Source organism: Pungitius pungitius, chromosome 13, assembly GCF_949316345.1.
Source record: "Pungitius pungitius chromosome 13, fPunPun2.1, whole genome shotgun sequence".
In the NCBI taxonomy this organism is placed as follows: domain Eukaryota; kingdom Metazoa; phylum Chordata; class Actinopteri; order Perciformes; family Gasterosteidae; genus Pungitius; species Pungitius pungitius.
In genome coordinates, this window is record NC_084912.1 from 19,096,527 (window position 1) to 19,121,373 (window position 24,847).

Genomic DNA, 24,847 nt, shown 5'->3' on the forward strand with positions numbered 1-24,847 from the left:
ATCACTCCTAACAGCTTGTCGAAGGATCTCAGCATCATTAAATTAATTCAAAACTAGAAGAAGAGGCGTATTGTGAGCGGCTGTACGCTCTCGTTTAACTTCCGCTTAGTTCATGTCCAATACAGTCTGTTAATGTACAAATGTCAGCTGTCTATTACTGAATCTTACAGACACAAACCACACTGATGGCATAAAGAAGAGTTAAAGCCCCGTTATTATTGGACATGGCTACAATCCGAAGCCCAAGGTGCATTGGGTGCTCGCTCCTTTTGCTTGACGCACGCTCGTGATCTTGAATCTAGAATCGATTGCTCTTCCTTGAGGTCACGGATGTTGTGGTGAATTTTTTGCGGTTTAATTATTTGCGGTTCAAATTTTTACAGTACTTTAATATTGAATAATATTCAGATACATAATTTCAATGCATGAATATTCAGTGCTAGAAATTCAATCACCTTATACTCCATTATTATTGGACACGGCTAAAATCCGGTCACCAGGCTGGCCGACAAGCCCGAAGTTGTATTGGGGTGCTCGCTCCTTTTGCTTGACGCACGCTCCTGATCTTAAATCTAGAATCGATTGCTCTTCCTTGAGGTCCCGGATGTTGTGGAGTTGAATTTTTTGCAGTTGAATATTTTAATGTTGAAAAACATACATAATTTCAATCCATAAATATTCAGTGCTAGAAATTCCATCACCTTTTTCTTTCAAAACTTGATGACACAGATTTACTTCCATAGTCGGGGGATTTCACAAACACCGTGATTACTTGTTTGGCGCTAATCACTGCACGAGCACCAAGCTGCGGAAGCAGAGGGAGGGGCGGGGCTTGTGAGCATGTTGGGGCGATATTCTCACAAGATCTCAAATAAATGCCCCATCAGATATCAAAACATATTTGGGGGGGTTGATGACAGAGGGGTCTATCTGTGCACGTGCCTGCTTCCAGCCCATGTGTTTTATCTTTCCGAGATTAGAGTCTTTTGGCTAAAAGACAAATTATTAGGTCTGTGTGCTTTCAAGGCATAACGACCTTCAGGGATGAAGCTGAATTATTGATGTGCATTAATGAGATATTAATTCATAATGAACAGAGCAAAGGAACAAAGGTTTCCAAGGAAGTCCCCTGGCAGTGGCTTTGGCCCTAATAATACTTTTTAAGACTCTAGAATGTAGTAACCCTGCAATGAAAGTAAAAACTCAAATTAAAGGAGCAGACACTACACAAAAGAATTCTTTTTGAAATACACTTAGAATTTTATTGGTGACATTCTTGACAGTGAATACCTAGCATCGATCGAAATACAGCCATAACTGAGAACAAGACAATAAGTAACTCAAGATTAATATAAGAACATTTTGCATCACCAAAAGAACTGAAAAAACAACATGTACATTGTGTTGAGTTTCAGAGGCTTAGGTGATTACAACTCATTCCAGCGTAGGTAGGTACATATTCTGAATGATTGTATATTTTAAATAGCGTTGAGCAGATTATTCTAAATAATACAAGCTGGCTAGACCACTATCTCAAATCCCATCTACTGAACCACCTCATTTCTGACCCGAAATTTGACATCTGAGGCGAAATGTCTGACAACCTAAGACCAGATGGCTAATGTCAGCTCAACAAGTCTTCTACCATTTTATAATACATATAAACTGCTACATAATAGTGTCCTGTGCACTACATAATGCTCAAGTGCATTACATTGTAATTATGTGACCAAAGAAACAATAGAAAGTGTTATTAAACTTTTAGACCAAATATCCATCTTGTGATAGAGCTGTGTAGAAGGAATAAAAGGTTATTAGGCTAGTTGTCAAGTAGAAGTGCTGCTTTGCTATTTAACGTTTGCTATTTATAGTATGAAATTCTATACAGCTAGGGCTGGGCAGTATGGCTAAAAATATTTTGTAAGATTCTGGCGGTTTCCCGGTATCTTTTTTTTTAAAAGTAAACACATTCATTCATTGACCAAGAAAAGACCGCAGCTGGCCAATGCTTGCATCTTCCCGGAGAGTTAACTTTTTTAGCCTTTTAGCCGTGGAGGCTCGACCAACTTTGCAATACATCGTTTCTCAAAACCAAATACCCTCCAAAAAGCACACAGCCCCTCTCTTGGGCATAAGTTGTGTTGGTGCATCTCTGGTCTCTCCCTGTTCCTCCTGCAATGCTATTTTGCGTGTTTTCATGTTCTGATGGAGTTTCTTCTCGTTATGATAGCAGGCGAGCTCTACCTTGCCCGCAGTTCGGTGGTGTGATTTTAGAAATGTACAATTATTAGTGTAACAAACGGTTGTGTCGTGGTGTTTTACCCTGTTAAAGAGCATTTGTTGTGAGTTATTAATTGTTGTCACCCCGGTGGAGAAGGGTAAAAAAGACTTCCCCGCCTGTCAAGAGCAAAAACAGATGTTATGGTTATGACGGTATGTGAAAAATTCATACCGCAAAAATATTAGCGACCGGTTGAACTAGAATTACCGCCCAGCCCTTAATACAGCCAAGGAGACTTCAACGATTGATCAGGCTGAGCAACCTACTGACTGTAGAAACACCACCATCATCATTATCATCTTGGAAAAAGCTTGATTGTGCGCGTTAGTAATATCAACTAATTATCTTCTGTTGTTTAGTCATTCCTATATGGCACATGCAAGCCATGCATTACACAAAGAGTGCTGAAGACAGCAGCTTGTGCAACTTTAGACATTGACACCAAAGAGACAAGCCTTGATTTACAGTTCAAATTAGGATTCCAAAAAATGGCTTAAACCTAGGTATTAGATTGTATCATCTTGATATCATGATCCTGGAAACATATAACTCAACAGCATTAATATACCTCTGGGGGCAGTTGGTCGATAACATGACGTGGCATTCTTCTTGATCCAAACGATAAACCATCGACAGGTTTATTGTTCTTGTGTTCTATTGTTCAGTACTCATCAAAGAGATGTGTTGCCTCTTCACATGTGTTTGTGTCAGCCAGCTCGCTCAGTCTTGTGAACATCTGCCTCCTTGAACTGTGGTCAGCTATAGTGATGCTCATGCTTTTTAGCATTGAAGTGGCCACACTCTACTGGGCCCCCATTTTTCTAGCTAAAAACATTTTTTTTATGAAGTCAGTGCAATCATTGGGTTCACGCATTGCAAAGTACAAATGCACAGCCCTTTCATTTCAAGTTCAACCTGAACTCTGGTGGTCTCAGTATTCTTCAAACTAATAAGAGCTTTTCATATCGTGCAAATGCTAAACTGACCATCTGAATTGATGCAGTATTCGCTTAATTACTACTTCTTTTCCCCCATGAAGAGTTTTAGAGAGACGCTGCATTAACACTAGGCCAGTTTGAGGAGGGTGTGGCCTATTCTAATTACTATGAAGCATGCTGTAACCCTCACACATGACTTTGCACCATTGACAATAGCACAACAGTTTGACTGTGTTGCTCAAAAAGGAGGTATGCCGCTGTCAGAATTGACCGCTTCATGCGCGCGGTGCACTGTGGCCAGAGGTTAATTCACATTAGAGGTATAGAATGTGGTACTCTACAGGTATTGGTCTTCAAACCACGCCCTACAGAGCCTTTAGCATGGATGAAACCACCCGCTGCTCTCCTGTTCATCACCACTGCGGTTGTTGCTCAGTTGAGCTGATGAAGATAACACATGACACACAGCAACGCCCCTTCATTCAACCTGTGAGGTCTTTCCTCAGGGTGGTCGGCCAACACATTGAGCATTTACACATTGTAAAGGACTTTGATGAATTCCCACTGTGAGAATCTGTGTTTGAGTCACACATTATAAAGCTCTGATTAGTAAATGTTTCTTGACATCAAATGTTATTCATACTAGGCACTCTCTACTTAAAACTTAAAACATAATCCTAATCATATGGTAATGTGGCTTTAGGTTGTATGATTATTTCTGAAAAATGCCAGTCTTTAACAAAAATGCTCAGTCTTTAACAAAGCAACAATTTCAGAATAAAATGGCTCTTTACAGTAGGATGGAAAAATATTGTCTTCAAATTGATCCACTGATCGTGTAATAAATCATCATGAATTCACTACAGAATCTAATCTCCTACAAGTACTGTTATTCTACTGTCTACTTTTTTAAGGACGGAGGTAGGGCTGCACGGTATGGCCAAAAATCCATATCAGGGTATTAAGAAACATTCTGACGTAAATCACGGTATTGCTTTTTCAAGTAAACACATTAATTAATTGACCCCGAAAAATGACCCGACTACCCGAACAGCTGTTCGTCGCTAGCCAGCCAACTTGCGCGCAACTGGCCAAGTTAGCTTGTTAGCAGCAGTTAGCGTGTTACCTTGTTGTGGCTGCAAACAGCCTACACAAACAGCTGTTCGCCCCTCTGGCCAACTTGGTCGCAAAAGGCCGGCGAGTTAGCGTTTTAGCTTGTTGTGGCTGGCAGCCTTTTCAATAAACCGTTTTCTGATTTAACGTAACTTTACCAAATACCCTCCCAACAGACACAGCTCCTCTCTTGGGCACAAGTTGTGTTGGTGCATCTCTGGTGTTCCTCTTGTATCTCTCTTTTCCGTGTTTTCATGTAGCAACAGAGTAATTGTACTAATAATTGTACATTTTTATAAATGTACAATTATTAGTGTTACAAATTGTTTGTGGCACAAGCTGTTGTGTCGTGGTGTTTTACCCTTTAAAGAGAGATTGTTGTGGGTTATTAATTGTTGTTATAAAGTTACCATAATTCAATTTCAACACACGTAAGACAACTAGCTTCTCCGCTGGCCGCCCCACGACGAAAATCAGTTGTTAAGGCGTAACACCGGGATGAACGGATTGTGAGATAGTCCTTCCGTGCCGCCCTAGACGGAGTTATTCAAGTTTCTTTTGAGACTGCAAAAAGAATGAACAGTTGACACATCATTTCTCCCTTTTGAAAGAACAGGGCATCCGAAGCTGTCTTGACCTCTCATGCTATGGCTGGGGAGTAACAAATATAGAGAGATGTACATGTGAAAACACAAACACAACACAATGACTTGCACTATTGGTTCTAAAGCTACAGAAACAATGCTAAAAAATCTGTACAATATATAAATACTGTATTTACAGAAATAAAAACATTTCATTTTCTATCTTTCATCTGGCTTGCAGCCTCACATTTCCATTCACAATATTCAAGTGGCCAAGTGTCTTTTTGTCCACATTTAATAGTCAGAAGCATTCACAAATAAATGCAACATTCGCGCTTGCAGCACATTTCACATTCTTGGAGTCAGTTTTGAATAAAGCCTTTAAGGCCTTTAAGGAACATACTGGTGGCTTTCCATGATTTTGACCTAATTATTAACAATCAAATGTCCTTTCATCAGGAAAAAAATGTAGTATTACTTGTAATCACATCAATTGACATTAAGTAGGTTAAGTAAGGTTCTCCAACAGAACCTGGTTGTAAATATAGACTCTAAATGGGACAATGTCACATGGTTAAGGTGGGCTCTGCCATCATCTGCCTGGATGTGAACACGTTCTTTACAGTTTGTTTTGCTGCCCTTAGGTCACAAAAACTGCCTCACAATCAAGTGGAAGCCAACCATCTACGTGTTTAGCCTAATTAGCCACGTATTTCTAGCATTGGGTCAAATACTGTCACCGACACAAACTACCCCCTTCTACCACTGATAGCGAAGTCGGGTTTCCATAATACACCACCATGCAATGAAAGCATAGCTCAAGATATGAAGCTGACCACATGTTTACTGCAGTGGATCACTATCAATAAAAGGTTTTTTGGAATGAGGCAAATCTATAGGAATACAATTTTGGAAATGGGCTGTGTGACACATCAACAATCTACAGTTTAAACGGTTTAATCATGCAAAACCACTAGTATGGCTTCAGAACTCTAGTGAAGAGGGCCTGATGTCATTTTTGAAGCACACAAACAGCTTTAAGATCTTAAATCCATCCCGATGATCCGGGTGACCTTTTGCATACAAGATGTTTTGTAAAGCCAAGAGATGCAATGATCCGCTTTAATCTGACAGACATAAAGTGAGGCATCTAAGGATGCTTCATGCATGTTTATCCACCTAATTAGTTGTATACATTTGTGTCTTGTTTTCTGGCTCTGAGAATGCTCAAAGAGAAGATCTGAAAAGCTGTAATACATTATGGCTGAGACAGGAATAAGCCTTTATGTTTCCTTTCAGGAACTCCTTAACCTGCAGCTGTAGCCTCTGCATGGGGTCTATGGGTGTGATATGAGTCTATGAACACTCAGCAGCTAGACTATATGGAGGCACCTAGAACACAATGAACTCATCCAGACTGCCGTTTCCTTTGCTTTGTCCTAACATGGATTCTACAACACTTAAACTGAGAGGGATTGAGCCACGAGATTCGTCATCAATAACCACTTATAAATATCCCCAGCTTTTCTGTGTGTGTGTGGGTGTGTTTCTGTGTGTGTGTGTTCCAAGCCTTTTTCCCTAGTTGCAACAATTATTGCATTAGCTATCTTGTTACCTTCTTAATGGCTTAGGAAATCAATGCTAGCTTTGACGGTGCGTCCGGTGGACACATCCACTGCCATGGCCCGGATCTCTGTGTCCCCAAACTGCATGAGCGTCTGGATCTCGCGACGTGGCGCCGTGCTTTCCGTTCCACTCACATCCAGGCGAAGTGTCCCGCACTTCCTGACGCCGGGCTCGCTGATGAACCCCGCTTTTTCCTTCTCAGAGCAGTAGACGTGGATGACAATGACCTGCTGAGACGGCTTGGCCGGGGTGTAGCTTCGCTTCACCATCTCACCAAGGGCCACAGATTGGTCCGCAGCAATGAAGGTGTCAAAGACATCTGTGCACCAGCGAGTGCCGTCTTTCACCAGCAGCTTCTCCGGCGGGTGCTTGCCCTCCACGAAGCGGTTGAGGACGCCCACTCCGTATGTGAGAGGCGAGCGGCGGACCTTGATGATGGTGGGATCGAGGCCAAACAGGACAGCCCCTTTCAGAATAGTGAGGCCGACGTCGTGGGGAATGATGATGCGACTGCGGCCCTGCAGCATGTCCTGGACAGCTTGTTGTAGCAGGGGAGACTCAGCAAAACCACCCACTAAGAACAAGAACTTAATGTCGCTCACCTCTGGCTTCTCAAACAGCTCAGCTGCAGGAGAAAAGCACAAGAAAACAACTGACTGTTCCAAGAAGAGTAAATGCACTATGATTCACTTTTAGAGTAAACATGCTACCTCTACATTGTATGCACAAACATCATCTAGTTTGCTCACCACAGATGTGACACATATGTGTGTGTGTGTGTGTGTGTGTAGGTGTTAAAATGCAGCTTACTGAGATGCTGGATGATGTGGTCTATTGTGGGCTTAAAGAGGGAATTCATAGCTTCTGGACTCATCCTCAGCATCCCCTGAGACGACCATTTCACAAAATCCACACTAGGAGAGGATGTGAGAGTGTAAGTATTAATATTATTATATATAGTATTATATACTAAATAGTGTTAGTACTTCTTCTGCTGCTGGTGAAACCATTAAAAGCAATACTACAATCTTTTAAAGAAATAATATACTATACATCAATAAATCAAACTGAAATCTGTTCAACCATAATCTTCAAATCTCTTCCTGTAATCAAAAATAGCAGTTTGTGTTAACATGCACATGCTGACATGGGAAAGGTCCTTCACAGGGACCAGAAAATAGATGGTAAATGGACGTGCATTCATGTAGCTCCTTTTTTGTCATCTGGCTCTTAGTAAGTCTGCAGATGTAATCGGATGACAGTTGAGGAATAAAGCTATTTTGCGATTAATAATTATTGGCCGATCGCAAAATATTATCAACTAGCAACTTTAGTCCAATTAGGAGAGAAACAGTGGTGACTTGGTCCGCCCACTTTACAGTAAAAAAGAAAAACTCCTCGCTTGCAAGCAGATAAGTGAATCGTCTGCGAGCAGGTTCAAGTTTCGCAAGAAAGCAAAGGGAAAAATCGTGTGCAACGTTTGAACGCGTCAAATTCTGATATTTATTTGCATTCATATGAATCCTCAAATTCTTGTATATCTTGGCTGTTGAATCACCCTCCAAATATCTTTATTGAAATTAATTGTTTTTCCACAATATTCATTGAAGGTGTGTAAAGTAATTTAAATTATGCAAATGTGTGAATCAATATAATATGTTATATGTCATTCTCAAACCTATAGCCCGGTAAGTATAGAGTGTGTGTCCATGCCGTGCTGTCATGGACTATTTTCCTCAGTCCTGTGAGCATATTTCTTCATGTCTGATGAAGTCTGACTGCAGAGCCATTAATCATAAAAATCCATAGGATCCTTCTGCTGTGATCCCATATGTGTGATTCATGTACAGTGTGTGCACTTCTAAGTAGTGTGTGACTTTCCCGCACAACGACACGGACTGAGTACTTCCAGTTAGGCATCAGAGGAGCCTGGGGGGCACTCAGGGCTCCAGTTTCAGCAGTAAAAATATATTTTAATGATCCTCACTGGGGGATTATGAAAATATCCTAACTGCAGAACAATGCATGCGTTCATGTCAGACACTAGAGAGGTTCCAAAAACAGCAGGAAAAGTCATGATATCACCTTTTCTCCTGGTATCCCTGCAATGGATGGAAGCTGGCCGGCCCGTTGACACCCCCGCACCCCCCAAAAATAAAAACTCTTCAGATCTACACAATTCACGTGGATGACCTATTTTGTTTACAAAACGTGTACTTTACACTGTTCCAAACGATATAGTCTCTGCTACAATTCCCACTTGGGTGTTTGAAAATGCTCCAGAAACAACTCTAACAAGTTATAAGATATGTTATCACGAATCAGGAAACGTTTATTGTCATAATATGTCTGACATACATGGAATTTGACTTGGCGGTTGGTGCAAACTGTTTATGAGAGGGGTTGGCTACAATCTTCAAAAGTCCTGGAGAGACGGCAGATTGCAGCCAATCACCCTCTCTGCGGAGTGGATGACATGCTGCAACCTGCCCTTGTCGTTGGCTGTGGCTGCAGCGTACCACACGGTGATGGAGGAGCAGAGGATGGACTCCATGATGGCCGTGTAGAAGTGCACCATCATTGTCTTTGGCAGGTTGAATTTCTTCAGCTGCCTCAGGAAGAACATCCTCTGCTGAGCCTTTTTCGTCATGGAGCTGATGTTCAGCTCCACCTTGAGGTCCTGGGTGATGATGGAGCCCAGGAAACGGAGCCCACAGTGGTGACGGGGGAGTCACACAAGGTGAGGGGGGATGGTGGGGCTGCGTTCTTCCTGAAGTCCACGACCATCTCCACTGTCTTCAGGGCGTTAAGCTCCAGGTTGTTCTCGCTGCACAACGTCACCAGGTGGTCAGACTCCCACCTGTAGGCGGACTCGTCCCCACCTGAGATCAGTCCAATGAGGGTGGTGTCATCAGCAAACTTCAGGAGCTTGACGGACTGGTGACTGGAGGTGCAGTTGTTGGTGTACAGGGAGAAGAGCAGAGGGGAAAGAACGCAGCCTTGGGGGGAACCGGTGCTGATGGACCGAGAGGCAGACGTGTTTCCCCAGCTTCACAAGCTGCTTCCTGTCGGACAGGAAGTCAGTGATCCACTTGCAGGTGGAGTCGGGCACGTGCAGCTGGGAGAGTTTGTCCTGCGGGATGATGGTGTTGAAGGCAGAGCTGAAGTCCACAAACAGGATCCTGGCGTAGGTTCCTGGGGAGTCCAGATGTTGGAGGACGAAGTGAAGGGCCATGTTGACAGCATCGTCTACAGACCTGTTGGCTCTGTAAGCGAACTGTATGGAGCCAAATCCAGGTCAAACGTTTTGTTGTTGAACATTGAAAAATACAACACTGTATTCAAAATAGAAATAATTGGAGGAACAATATTTCCGGGTTGAATATTTTTAAAGAGCCGATTAACATCTCTCTCCAGGATATACTGTATATATATATATATTTTGAATAAAATATTTTTTTTCATTCTTTCATTCGGATCTATTTTTTTCAAATTCAGACTTTTGACCCTGATGTGGCGTAGGGGGCGGGGCGTCGACTGAGAGGGGCGTGTCATCACGAGTATTCCCGTAGGGAGACGTGGGCACACGAGACTTAAGAATCAACCCTTTCTTTTCACTATATTTATATATCTATATTGGATGGGGGGTCCAAGGGGGTCCAAGGGGGAGTCGGTGAGGATTTTCAGGTGACACAGGACTAGCCGTTCTAAGGACTTCGTGATTACAGAAGTCAGGGCGACGGGCCTGTAGTCATTCAGTCCATTCAGTCAGTGATCCTGGGCTTCTTGGGAACAGGGATGATGGATCCAGGACATGGTGAAACCCTACATCCCAACCCGAACACTCCAATCTGCATCTGCCAAGCGGCTTGTTCCTCCCTCACTGAGAGAAAAGCACTCGGCGAGATCGTGACTTTTTGCTGTCCTGGCTCCCAGATGGTGGAATGAGCTCTCCGATGACATCAGGACTGCAGAGAGCCTCTACATTTTCCGTCGAAAGACACACCTTTTTAGACTGTACCTTGACTAAAACACTAGCAAACCGTAGCACTAACAAATGATAGCACTTAAATTGTACTTATAATGGCACTCTTCTATAACATGTTTTGAAACTGCTCATTGGATGAAAAATGTCTTGTTACTTGTTCTTCTGAGTTTGTATCTCTATGTGGAAATGCACTTATTGTACGTCGCTTTGGATAAAAGCGTCAGCTAAATGACATGTAATGTAATGGTGGAGGCTGGAACGTGGCATGTCACCAAGGAGGTGTTGAAGATGGCGGTGAACACAGGAGACAGCTGTACAGCACACTGCTTCAGGGCGTGGGGAGAGACACGGACCGGCTGCTTTACGGGGGTTCTGTTTTTTAAAGAGCCGATTAACATCTCTCTCCAGGACAGGTCGTTGGGGGTTGGGGGTGGGAGGGTAATCCAAAGGTGTGAGCTACTGATGGGTCGGTGGAGGGAGGGGTGGTGGAGTTGGAGTGGTGGTGGGGGATGGAGTCAGGACATTGTCTTTCAAATCTGCAGTAGAACTCATTCAGCTTGTCTGGCAGGCGGAGGTCATTCATGGAGTGGGGGGTTTTCGGCTTGTAGTTTGTGAGGTGTTTAAAGCCTCTCCAAACTGAAGCAGCGTCGTTAGCTGAGAACTGTTGTTGGAGTCTCTCAGAGTACAGTCGTTTATTTTGTACAAGTTTTTGTTCCCACTCCTTAATGCCTGGTCCTTCTGCAGACGTAGTTTTTTGAGTTCCGCTATAATATTATAATAATAATAATCAAAATCACTAGCCCAGACGACGTTGAATCAAGTGATATCCATTTATTTTCTCTCAGACAAACCCAGAATAAGTCAGAGTAAAATAACCGCCAAGCATCACATGCATATGAATCATAAATGCTCCCTACTTTTGACGTTTTAAACAAAATTGTTAAATGAATCCACTTTTTTGCGAGCAAGACACATGCAGCCGCCATTGCATAGGCCTCACCAATGATCCAACCAAAGCCAGATTTACAGATTTCTCTGTTGTGAGGCCTTCACAAAAGCCTCCTCTAGAGTAGTTATCAGTACTCTACTAACTATGTGTCGTCTGCTTGGGCGTGGAGCACGCTCAGCTAGCCCTCAAGGGGACTAGCTGTGGAGATTGCGAGCGCTTTTCCTGAGAAGAGGGTCGTCGAGCCCTCTCTGAGGAGGACGGCTCGATGACACGCGCTCCCCGCGGCTCCGGTCGCGCTCGTGCCGAGGCAGAGCGCCAGATATCTTCGTGGGGATCGCAAGTGGATCTCGCGGAGGATTCCAGGACGGCTGAGGCCTTTTCCCGGCCCTTCACTGCGGGACCTAGGCGCTCGTTTCCGGCGTCGGAGGCACGCGCGGCGGCTTCCTCCACCCCGGACGAGACGCCGCTCTCGCGGTCCAGCTTCGAGGAACTGGTGACGTCGAGGCGCCTCATTCCCCCGCTGCCGCCCAAGAACTGCTGGAGGTCCTCACTCGAGTCGCTGATAAAGTCAATATCAGCTGGCCGGCGGATAGGCTGCAGCCTCCTACGAGCGGTAAGCTGAATGAACGGTTTCTGCCTTCCCGTAGAGTACCTCCGCCCCGGTGCTTGCCTTTCTTCCCGGACGTCCACACTGAGGTGTCGGCGTCCTGGGGGAAGCCGGTGTCCACTTGCGTTTACAACCCGCATGCGGCTTTGTATTCGTCAGTAGCTGAGGCTAAGCGACATGGCTATGCATGCATGCCGGCCACGGAGGCGGCCCTGGGTCGGCGGAAGTGCAGGCTTCCTGCCTGCATACGATGGTGCTACCTCGCGTTAAGAGCCCGTCGACGCCACGTCTGCGGGGCCGCCGAGTCTGGGCCGTAGCACGGCACGCTCAGACGGGGCCCTCTCGCGCAAGGGCTGGTATGAGGACGGCCGCCGCGAAGAAGGCTCCGTCCAAAAGGGCCCTGCCGCCGTTTCAGGGCGCGCCTGGTTCCAGCAAGCGCGAGCCCGAGGGCCGTTCGCCCCCTCCGAGGAGGAGGTTCCGGCTCTACTAGACAAGCGCTTCCCTACCAGTGCGCTGTTACAGGGCGCTGCGTCTGTAGCTCAGGCGTCTCAGGTGCCCCTGAGAGACTTTTTGGGAGAGTGGCGAAGGTCCTGCGTACAATCGTCGGACGCTACGCCATCCAGTTCAGATGGCGGCCGCCTTGATTTTGGGGGGTGCTACCCACAGTGGTGGACCCCCAGCAGGCTCTGGTATTGGAGCTAGAAGTACAGTTCCTGCTGCGGAAGGGAGCTATAGAACGAGTTCTTGCTCCAGACAGAGAGTCAGGCTATTACAGCCGCTACTTCATCGTTCCAAAGAAGGATGGCGGTTTGCGTCCAATACTAGATCCCCGCCGTTTGAACCACGCTGTTGCGAAATTGAGCTTCAAGATGCTCACTCTCAAACAGATCAGATCAGGTCCAAGGACTGGTTTATCATGGTAGATCTCCAGGACGCTTACTTTCATATTCCCATCCTCCTCCGACACAGGAAGTTCCTGAGGTTCGCTATTGGGGACAAAGCTTACCAATACCGGGCTCTTCCGTTCGGCCTAGCCCTCTTACCCCGTACGTTTACCAAATGCGTGGACGCTGCTCTGGCACCATTGCGTCTCCAGGGCATCCACATTTTGAACTACATAGACGACTGGTTAATTCTAGCGCCATCCGAGCGGCTGGCCGCCCAACATCGAGGTGTTGTGCTTGCCCACATCAACCGTCTGGGGCTGAGACTCAACGCCAGGAATAGCGTGCTGTCCCCAGTGCATAGGACCACCTTCCTGTGCTCTATTTGGGATTCGACCACGATGCGGGCACATCTGTCTCCCAATCGAGTTGTTTCGATCCTCTCTGCAGTCAAGCAGGCCAAGCTAGGACAGCCACTCACTGTGAAACAGTTTCAGAGACTGTTAGGTCTCCTGGCAGCGGCATCCTACGTGATCCCTTGCGGCCTGTTACACTTGAGACCGTTGCAGTGGTGGCTCAGGGCAAAGGGATTCTCCCCGAGGGGAAACCAGCGCCGTCTGATCAAGGTCACTCGGCGTGGCCTGCGAGCCCTGGCCATATGGTACCTAAACCAGGGGGCAGACGCCCTGTCGAGACAGGGGCCGAGGCCCGGGGAGTGGAGACTCCACCCCGAGGTGGTGGAGCTCCTGTGGAGAGGCGGTCTTACCGAGGTAGACCTGTTTGCCTTCAGAGAGACCACTCATTGTCCTCTGTGGTTCTCCCTCAAGCACCCTGCCCGGGGGAAGGATGCGTGAGGGAGATGCAGTGCAGGTGCAGGTATGGCTGAGGTCATGTCTGTACGCCTTTTCCCCGGTCGCTCCTCGCAGGTCCTCCGTTGGAGATTCCCATCAGGGCGGACCTGCTGTCTCAGGCATCGGGGTCCATCGTTCACCCCCGCCCCGAGCTATGGAGACTATGGGCGTGGCCCTTGAGGGGACCCGCTCTTAGGATCCGGTGTCTCGACCGTGGAGACCATCCTCCTCCTTTTCTGACGTCGGACCAGGCGAAGCTCAACTTCCTCTGCCCAGTTAGAGCCTTAGACTTCTACGTCCGCAGGACCGCCCTGTGTAGGCTCTCTAAACAGTAGTTCCTGAGCTATTACACTTTTTATCATGGGAATACCATTTTTGGAGCAGAGGCCAAAAAACAGGCTACGGAGTTAAACTATATGAGATAACATAATGCTGTAAAATGGTGATGGATGGTGAAGAGCAAGAGCATTTCCATGACTTTCCATGACAAACAAAATTTCCAAGACCAAAAAGTTTGTTTGTGTTTACAATCATAAACTACTGTATGATAATGAGTAACAAATAATGAGTATCATTTGGGTTTTTCCTGATACCAGTGCTAAAAACTATACTTTTAAAACATACCGGTGCCTAAACAATGCCTAAACCAATATAATATGAATTATGGACAATATATGAGCTGTTAACAGGTTACAGTGTTCGTACAGAGTCTCTGTAAGAGTGTAGTGTATTACTTTATTGGAATTTGGGGAATAGCAGTCATTTAATTAATGCTCATTGTGCAGGAACTAAAGATATGTAACATATATTGAAAGCATTTATGTCGGATTGACGCACCTTGTGTGTCTCGATGTATTGATGTCATGAATGCAGCAGGTGCAACATAGAAGAGCTGCATTAGCTGCACAAGATCATATTGATTATCTACCGTGCGACAGAATGTATTAATTGTTGTAACAACTGGGTTTACTATAGGGGGGAACGGAATGACCCACAGACACTGGTTCACCGTCGGAAATAGTTTTTATTGTGTTTCTCCGGCTTGCTCTCGCCTCCACCAACCACTCTCACTCGCTCCCGTCCCTCTTAAGTAGACCGGGAAGCATTCATTCAATTGTTCTCAGCTGGAGGTTCATTACCTCCAGCTGTCACCATTCCCGGAGCCACTCCCCCTCTCTCTCCCTCTGCAGCCGAGCCGAAACCACGCCCGCCACCACATACCCCCACCGCCCGACTTAGGCCGGGGAGCCGTCCGGCCTAGCTTACTCCCCCCCCCCTCCCTCCAGAGGGCGAGAGAGGAAGTCCGCCACGACCATCTGCGTCCCCGGCCTATGGACCACCTTGAAGTTAAAGGGCTGCATGGCCAGATACCACCGAGTGATCCGGGCGTTAGTATCCTTCATGCGGTGGAGCCATTGGAGCGGGGCGTGGTCCGAACAGAGGGTGAATGAGCGTCCCAGGAGGTAGTAGCGCAGGGAGCCCACCGCCCACCGGATGGCCAGGCACTCCTTCTCCACCGTGCTGTACCTGGCCTCCCTCTCTGACAGCTTCCGGCTGATGTAAACCACGGGGCGGTCGACCCCCCCCACCTCCTGGGACAAAACGGCCCCCAGCCCTCTGTCCGATGCGTCGGTCTGCAGGACAAAAGGGAGAGAAAAGTTAGGTGTGTGGAGGAGCGGCTCCCCACAGAGAGTCTGCTTCACAGTCTCAAACGCCCGCTGGCACTGCTCCGACCACTGGACCGGATCTGACGCACCCTTCCGGGTCAGGTCGGTCAAGGGGCTGGTGAGGTCCGCAAAGCCGGCGATGAACCGTCTGTAGTAACCTGCCAGCCCCAAAAACCGCCTCACCTCTTTTTTCGTCTTGGGGCGTGGGCAGGCCGCAATAGCTGCCGTCTTGTCTACCTGAGGGCGCACCTGCCCCCCCCCCAAGTGGTACCCCAGATACCGTACCTCCCTCCGTCCAACTGCACACTTCCCCGGGTTGGCGGTGAGCCCGGCCCGCCTCAACGACGCCAGCACCGCGTCCACCCGCCGCACATGCTCCGCCCAGGTGGTGCTGTGGATGATTACGTCGTCCAGGTACGCAGCTGCATATGCGGCGTGCGGACGCAGCACCTTGTCCATGAGGCGCTGGAATGTGGCCGGGGCACCGAACAAGCCAAAGGGAAGCATGGTAAATTGGTACAAACCATACGGAGTGGAGAAAGCCGTTTTCTCTCTGGACTCTGACGACAGGGGAATCTGCCAGTAGCCCTTAGTCAAATCCAGGGTCGTAAAGAAACGTGCAGTGCCCAGCCGGTCCAGGAGTTCGTCGACCCGGGGCATTGGGTAGGCATCGAATCGTGATACGTCATTCACCTTGCGATAGTCCACGCAGAACCGCACGGCCCCATCTTTCTTGGCCACCAGAACGATGGGGCTGCACCAGGCGCTGTTGGACTCTTCTATTACTCCCATCTCCAACATAGCCGCCAATTCTTCCCGAACTACTTTTCTTTTGTGTTCGGGCAGTCTGTAGGGTCGTGACCTCACAGTAACACCCGGGGGAGTCTCGATTCTGTGCATTATCAGGTCGGTCCGGCCTGGCAGGGGGGAGAACACATCAGCAAACCGCTTCTGCAACTGGGCCACGTCTGCCCTCTGGTCCTCAGAGAGCCGGGCCTCACACGGGAGCGGGGTGGGATTGGCCGCTTTTGGCACCTCCGGCCCCAGGTCCTCTCTTTCCGATACTGTGGAAATCAGAGAAACAGACTCCGCCTCCCTCCAGGCTTTCAGGAGGTTCAGGTGGTATATTTGTGTAGCACCGCCCCTGTCAGACCGCACCACCTCATAATCGACATCCCCCACCCGGCGTGTGACCTCGAAGGGCCCTTGCCACTTAGCCAGGAGTTTTGAGTTGGAAGAAGGAAGTAATACAAGTACCTTTTCTCCCGGTGTGAATTCTCGCAGCCTGGCTCCTCTGTCGTACAGCCGTTGTTGTCGTTCCTGGGCCTGGAGCAAATTCTCCCGTGACATCCTACCCAGTGTGTGGAGCTTTGCTCTCAGGTCCAGGACGTACTGGATCTCGTTCTTACCGGGGCTCGGACCTTCCTCCCAGCTTTCTTTAATAAGGTCCAGCACCCCTCTTGGTGATCTGCCAAACAAAAGTTCAAAGGGAGAAAACCCGGTGGAGGCCTGGGGGACCTCCCGAACTGCAAACAGCAGAGGATCAAGCCATTGGTCCCAATTACGTTCATCTTCGCTAATAAATTTACGGATCATAGACTTCAGCGTCCTATTCATACGTTCCACCAACCCGTCAGTCTGGGGATGGTAAACGCTTGTGCGGACCGACTTAATGCCTAGTAACCCGTAAAGTTCTCTCAGTGTGCGCGACATGAACGAGGTGCCCTGGTCTGTTAGAATCTCTTTCGGGATTCCAACCCGGGAGATGACCTGAAACAGAGCCTGCGCGACGCTCTTTGCAGAGATATTGCGCAATGGCACTGCCTCCGGATATCGTGTTGCGTAATCCATGAGGACCAACACAAAGCGATATCCGCGTGAGCTCCGGTGAAATGGCCCGATTAAATCCATGCCGATTCGCTCGAACGGAACCTCCACCAAAGGCAGAGGCCGCAACGGGGCCCTCGGAATGGCTGGTGAATTGACTAACTGACATTCCGGGCAGGACGCACACCAGCGGCGCGCGTCTCCCCGGATGCCTGGCCAATAAAATCGGGTCATTATCCGGTCTAGTGTCTTCCCGTATCCCATGTGACCCGCCATCGGATTATAGTGAGCCGCCTGGAAAATCATTTCCCGGCGGCTTTTCGGCACCAGCAACTGGGTGTTTTCCTCCCCCGACCGAGTGTCACGACTCACTCTATACAGCCTGTCCCTAATCAACGAAAAGTGCGGATACGACTGTGCTGCGTCAGGGCGCACCAGATGACCATCAACTTTTATCACTTGGTCGTAGGCTGAGCGTAGAGTATCGTCACGAGACTGCTCGAGTGGAAAATCTTCCATGGAGCGGAACTCGGGAACCGCCGGAGTCTCCACGGGAGGCTCCGCCGGTTCCCCATCCCCCTCGGCAGCGTCGGACGACCTCGCGTCACCGCTGAGCACCGCACACGTACCGCATATCCCTGTCGGCCGTGAACGCACCCCCGCAGCCTGCCCCATTAGTGTGTTAAATCCCTCCCAATCCGTTCCCAAAATTACGGGGTGCGTCAGGTGGGAGCTAACCGCGACCTTTATCCTATATTTTTTTCCCCTGGACCTAAGTTCTACGGATACCATGGGATACTCGTGAATGTCCCCGTGCACACACCTAATTCTCACCCGCGATGCCTCCACCAATGCCCCGGGCCGAACCAGGCTTTGATGGATCATAGACTGTGAACAGCCCGAATCAATCATCGCCTGGCGTATACCCCCCTGGATTCTTACCGGAACGCGGTACGTCGCTCCCGGGCCGGGGGAGGGTGCTGGGGCGCCGGCAACCCGGATCACCTGCCCCACCTCCATCAGCGGGCAATCTCTCCGGAGGTGTCCCGGCTGCCCGCACCTCCAGCACGCCTGCCCTGGCGTTTGAGACACTCCCCGTGGGTTGGGAATGGCGCCGCCGTCTGCTGCTGTCCGTGGGTAGTATGCCGGGGGGAACGCGGCCCGTCGCGGGGCCGGTGTGGGTCGCTCCGCCGGCCCCGGCTGCACTCCCCGTGGGTTGGGAATGGCGCCGCCGTCTGCTGCTGCCCGTGGGTAGTATGCCGGGGGGAACGCGGCCTGTCGCGGGGCCGGTGTGGGTCGCTCCGCTGGCCCCGGCTGTCTTCCTCCACCGCTGGGATGCACCGCCAGATGGTCCTCGGCCAGGGTAACCGCTGCCTCCACGGTCGGGGGTCGGTGACACTGCACCCACGCCGCCGTCCGTTCCGGGAGCCCCGCCATCAGCTGCTCTAACACCACCTTTTCCACTACGGCCTGCGCCCCACCCGGCCCGTTCGGGAGCAACCATCTGGCCGCGGCGTCCAGGAGCCGCTGTCCGTATGAAAACGGCCGGTCCTCCGGCCCCAGCCTGGCCTCGCGAAACCGGCGGCGGTGGTCCTCCGGGAGCAGTCCCAGCCTGTCTACCACGGCCTTCCGGATGGCCGCATACTCCCGTCGTGCCGCCGGTGGGAGCCCCATGGCCGCCGTCTGCGCTTCCCCCGTCAGGAGCGGTAACAGCCGCACCGGCCACTCGTCCTCCGGCCAGCCACACGCCTCCGCCGTCGCCTCGAAGGCCTCCAGGTATGTCTGGACGTCATCCTCCATTGTCAGCCGGTGGAGTGTCAGCCCGGCCAACACCGCCATCCCGGGCGCCGGCGGGGGTGCGGCGGGCCGCCCCACGAGCTGCTCCAACGCCTGGGCTTGTCTCCCCACCTGGGCTTGGAGCGCCCCCAGGAACCGACGGTTGGTCTCCGCCTGGTCGCGCTGGACCGCCGCCAGCTCCCCGATCATCCGGCCCAGCGCCACAAACGGCTGGGTCGGCATCTCCTGCGTGTTGTCGTCCATCATTGTCCCCCCTCCCCGTTGGGCGCCACTGTAACAACTGGGTTTACTATAGGGGGGAACGGAATGACCCACAGACACTGGTTCACCGTCGGAAATAGTTTTTATTGTGTTTCTCCGGCTTGCTCTCGCCTCCACCAACCACTCTCACTCGCTCCCGTCCCTCTTAAGTAGACCGGGAAGCATTCATTCAATTGTTCTCAGCTGGAGGTTCATTACCTCCAGCTGTCACCATTCCCGGAGCCACTCCCCCTCTCTCTCCCTCTGCAGCCGAGCCGAAACCACGCCCGCCACCACAATTGTATATCAAGTTGACGCTTTGCTTTGTAAAATAAAGAAAAAATGAAAAGAATGAAACGATCTCATCATTTGCGTAAGAAAATAAGTAAGAAGTGACGTGTCTGCAGGTCAATGACAAACACCGAAGGAACACTGCTACACCCTTGGTTTACTGTTTGGAACTACCGCCAGCAGGCGGGCAGCGCGCGTCAAAAAAGGACGTACGGTGCCGATAGCCGAAGAGAGAGAGAGAGACCTGTTGCTCGGCGTGTATTTTCATTTAGCACGGCTCGTAAATGCCGCTCACCCATGTTTAAAATATCTAATGTTTTGCCTCCACATTACTTACATTCTGCTCGTCCCGGGTCTCTGTCGTAACGCATGACATGCACTTTTCCATATGTAGCCAACCACGGTTAAATCTACACTTCCCAGGCACAGCGGATGATTCCTGAGCTACTGTTTTTATGGTCACCCAACTTTTCAGTTAAGGTGCGTTTACACAACCACGATGCGAACTATTTGTGCTGCGAGTATATTTTGAGCGTGTCGCTTATGAATTATTTCGAATGTATCTTAAATATAACCACACAAACACATAAATATAACAAATTTCATAACTTCATAACTAATTTAATTTTTTTTCAGGCCTGGAAATGACCATTTTAAAATTCCATGACTTTTACAGGTTTTCCATGACCGTACAAACCCTGAAATAAGTATTTTGTGTTGTGTTTACTGTATGTTTTGCCGAGGGTGTACAATTAGAAATGTAAATACCTAGCTTTACAAAATAAATGTACTTGGTAGAAGTATAAAGTTTTTGTGTGTACTTACTTGCTTTTGCGCAGGGCATGTTCCACGCTGTGGCCCCGGAACTTCTTGTAGTAGTCAATAAAGGAGAACGGCAGGTTAATATTGAGGGGGTTGGTTCTGTCAGGGGCTGCTGCCCTCTTCCGAGACTCAAACGCAATCATCAGGTCCACCCAGGCAGCTGGCCTCTTGATCTTAAATTGGTCGATAAAATCCTGGCCAAAGATCTTACACAGTAGCTTCTCAAATGCATAGTCAATGCCGAGGGAGCCATAGGGACCACCTGGGAAAAATAGAAAAACAAGATGAAACCAAAGCTGCATAAAGCAAAAAGAAATTGTGGTATATTATGCCATTATACCTGAGGCCTTGTAGAGCTCTTTTAGATGTCCCTCTGGAAGACGGATCTGATGAACTGTCAGGTCCACGGTTCCTCCGCCACAGTCCACCACCACATATCGGTCACCTGCAGAGAGAAGAATAGAATACGGTGTGCAGTAAGCATCTAAAAAGGACTCATTGCTGACATGTAGCTGCCTTTCTATCTAGCACTATTTGTTATGGAAAATTCTTAGGGTAAGCTAGAACAAGGACACACCTCTGTGTCCACAGTGTAATCAGCCCTGTGATGAGCTGATGAAAGAGGCACTGGGGCAACTCAGGAGTGGGCTTTGGCGAAGACATGGTGGTGGAGAGGAGCTGATTGTTTGGACTTCAAACAATTTGCAGACATTTTAAACATTGTTTGATTCTTTGACCGACAGCATTTAGCATGAAAATACAAAATGAGATAGAAGATACAAGTTCATTTAGCAGACTAACATTGGCTGTTTGGAATTTAAGCTGCTCATTGAGCTACTTCAGTCTTGATAACTGATGCCAGCGGTGAATTTTCTCAGTCCAATCTTGAACTTTAAACTATAGTTCCTCAATTCTCGGAAACATTTTTATTCTATTCTTCAAAAAGCTGTTTGCAAAATATTATGATGTATTTACTCTCATGTTGTATTTGTCTTCTTAACAAGACTACTTAATGGAGTCATCGAACTAACCCATCCTCAAATTATTGAAGGATACTGTATTTTCCTTCCATGCCTCCATGGTAAACGTATAATCAGAACACAGAGAATTAGGTATTGATGAATGGAAGTAAATGGGACTGCTGTATAATCCAACTGGTCATATTGTTTTTTTGCTTTTTGCATCTGGCCATCATTTAATTTCAAGTAATGATAACATCCTAATTGCTGACATCTGCACATTGAGCAGTCAGATAATTAGACAGGTTGTAAACACATCAACATTTTGCCTCCAGGACTAAAGAACTCAACTTAACAGTGGGAGGTACAGCAGTGACATGAATGGCCTCTATACATTTAACTAAGTGGAATTATTTGTTGTCCAACCACAATTAAATAAAATGCTAAATCAAAATTGTAACAATTTCCGCCAAAAAAACCATGCTCTATTCCATCGGGGGTTGAAGTAAAAAGGTGATTGAATTTCTAGCACTCAATATTTATGCATTGAAATTATGTACCTGAATGTTTTTCAACATTAAAACACCGCAAAAAGATTCAACCTAAACCCCCGATGGCACAGATTTACTTCCATATATTTCTACCAAACTCAAACCTTGCGGCATAAGAAATTGCAAGAACATTTTACCCTAAATAAGAAGGGAAAAGAAAAGATATTGGATGAGAAAAAGAGAAAGACTCTACCTTCTTCCAGTTCCGACCAAAGTTCCCCTATGACATTTTCCACCAAAAAGGTGCGGCTCTGCCGGTTGCGCCGAACAAGCTCCTTTGCTAACAAAGAGAGAACGTTGTGGTGAGTGGGATGAGGCTGTGAAGCTTTGCTGTGTGGCTCATATACAAAGATGTGTGAGTTAGGCAAGCAGCGAGCCGAGAAGAAAATGTATTGATAATGTGAGCAAGAATTATGCATAGTAGCAAGAATAATAACTTATTTAGTCTATGATTGATTTTTAGGAACACCTTAACATAAATAGGTTATAGATCATTTGCCTGTTCAATATATGTGTGGAGTATATACAACTACATCGGGGGCGCCCAATAGGTCGATTGCCAAGGCAGTGCGTACCATTAGGAAAAGAAATGCTAATTAGCTATCCTTGCTTAATACTGACACATTTCATTTCATTCAAAAGAAACCCTGGTGTACTCCAATTTGTGCAAGTGATCCAAATAAGGTAATGACCATGAATGTATAGAATGCTTATGACGGTTCCCACGCTCCTGATGGTTGAGAGGATCATATTTTTTTAATATTGATATGTTCTGTTTGGTTAGTGCTACTGCTCGTTATTATTAGGGCGAACGACGGGGGGGTTGATCGCCATAACGTGGAACAACTCTCATCTGTGGGGTTACTGGACAGTCTAGTCAAAGGTGCGCTCACCTATACTCACGCGGTGAGCTTTCTCTTTCTCTCCTCTTTATTCATAGGTTTCATGACCATTTTTTTTCTCTTATGTCTCTGGGTTTTCCTCCTCCTGCTCTGTGCCGCCACATCCTTCACTTGCACTGAGCAGTTAGGGTATCAAAAGCCTCCACCTGTCACGTGTGTGCTCACACGTGCGTCCATGTTGCTTTAGTAACAAACGTACGGTGGCTGAGACGGTTTAACATCGTCTTCTCAAGATGTGGCTTGTGGAACTGGTTCAAGTGCTCGTGTCTCGAAACGCTGGCTTCCGTCGCCAGAAAACGGAGAAAGCAGGTCCGCATGAACATTTATGCTGGTCAAACGTCTGCCGAACAGCCCTGAGCTGTTAAACGGGTCTTTATCTCCCCGCGCATCGGTTTCTGATGTTCTGCGGCTTTAGCCTGCTAACAGTTAGCTAAACTGAGACAGCTGAGCTAAATCGAGGACGTGCACACTCAAACTCGCCGAAGCGTAAAATAATCGTAGCAGTCCGTAGTCGGTGCACAAGAACCACCGCTGCCTCCACAGTAACCAAGCGTTCTGGGTTTGTGGATGATGTAATCAAGACACTTAATAACCGCCGCACGGGGGCCGTAGTTTAGGAGCGCTCGTTAATCAGACCTGTGAGTGCGGGAGAGCGAATCCACCATCGAAAAATGAAAGATTAGCTAAGGGTGGAGGAAGACAACGAGAGAACCACCCGCAGTTTTTGCCGACAACGAACTGCCACTGTTTCTTTTGGTTAAAAAAATCTCAAAAAACACTCATCTGTAGACTATTCATCCATCCATCCATCCATCTTCAACCGCTTATCCGGCGTCGGCTCGCTGGGGCAACAGCTCCAGCAGGGGACGCCAAACTTCCTTTTCTCGGGCCACATCTACCAGCGAAATAATCTCTCTACTTAGTCCTGGGTCTTCCCCGGGGCCTCTTCCCAGCTGGAACACCTGGGGGCATCCTTACCAGATGCACAAACCACCTCAATTGGCTCCTTTCAACACAAAGGAGCAGCAGCTCTACTCCTCACGAATGGCTAAGCTTCTCACCATATCTCTAAGAGGACGCCAGCCACTCTCCTGAGGAAACCCATTTTGGCTGCTTGTACCCATGACCTAGTTCTTTCGGTCATGACCCATCCTTCATGACCAAAGGTAAGGGTAGGAATGAAGATTAATCCTTTCCCTTCCGACTCAGCTCTCTTTTCGTCACAACAATGCGGTAAAGCGAGTGCAATACTGCCCCCGCTGCTCCGATTCTCCGGCCAAGCTCACACTCCATCTTCCTCCCACTCGTGAACAAGATCCAGAGGTTCTTGAACTCCTTCACTTGGGGTAAGGACACATTCCCTACAGCGGAGCAGGCAATCCATCGGTTTACTGCTGAGAACCATGGCCTCAGATTTGGAGGTGCTAATCCTCATCCCAACCGCTTCACACTCGGCTGTGAACCGCTCCAGTGAGAGTTGGAGGCCGCAGACCGAGGATGCCATCAGAACCACATCGTCTGCAAAAAGCAGCGATGAAATCCGCAGCCCCCCGAACTGTAGACCCTCCTCCCCCCGACTACGCCTCGATATCCTGTCCATGAAAACCACAAACAAGATTGGTGATAAGGCGCAGCCCTGGCGAAGGCCAACCCCCACTGGAAACGACTCCGACTTACTGCTGAGCACCCAAACACAGCTCTTGCTTTGGCCATACGGGGATTGGATGGCCCCAAGTAAGGACCCCCTCAACCCGTACTCCTGCAACACCTCTCACATTTTCTCGCGGGAGACCCGGTTGCCTTCTCCAGGTCCACAAAACACATGTAGACTGGATGAGCATACTCCCAGTCCCCCTCCAAGTTTCTTTACTACTTGACTCTTTTGTAGACTACTAATAGTCTTATTGGTGACATTTGATGACAATTGCATATACACAAAACCCAAATATTATTTTTAAAAAAGGTTAAAT

General features: G+C 48.2%; 1 protein-coding gene across 2 annotated transcripts in view; it reads right to left on the bottom strand.

The window, feature by feature from the left end:
* Positions 1–1,236: 1,236 nt before the first annotated feature.
* hspa12a (heat shock protein 12A) overlaps positions 1,237–24,847 on the bottom strand; it is a 44,992-nt gene continuing 21,381 nt past the window's right edge. For both annotated transcript variants that reach the window (XM_037465156.2, XM_037465155.2), the window contains exons 8-12: positions 22,169–22,255; positions 20,806–20,910; positions 20,469–20,727; positions 7,353–7,456; positions 1,237–7,167 (exon numbers count right to left, since the gene is read on the bottom strand). In XM_037465156.2, coding sequence (XP_037321053.2) covers positions 6,536–7,167; positions 7,353–7,456; positions 20,469–20,727; positions 20,806–20,910; positions 22,169–22,255 — 1,187 coding nt within the window. In that variant the 3' untranslated portion in view covers positions 1,237–6,535. The remainder of the gene's footprint in view (positions 7,168–7,352; positions 7,457–20,468; positions 20,728–20,805; positions 20,911–22,168; positions 22,256–24,847) is intronic.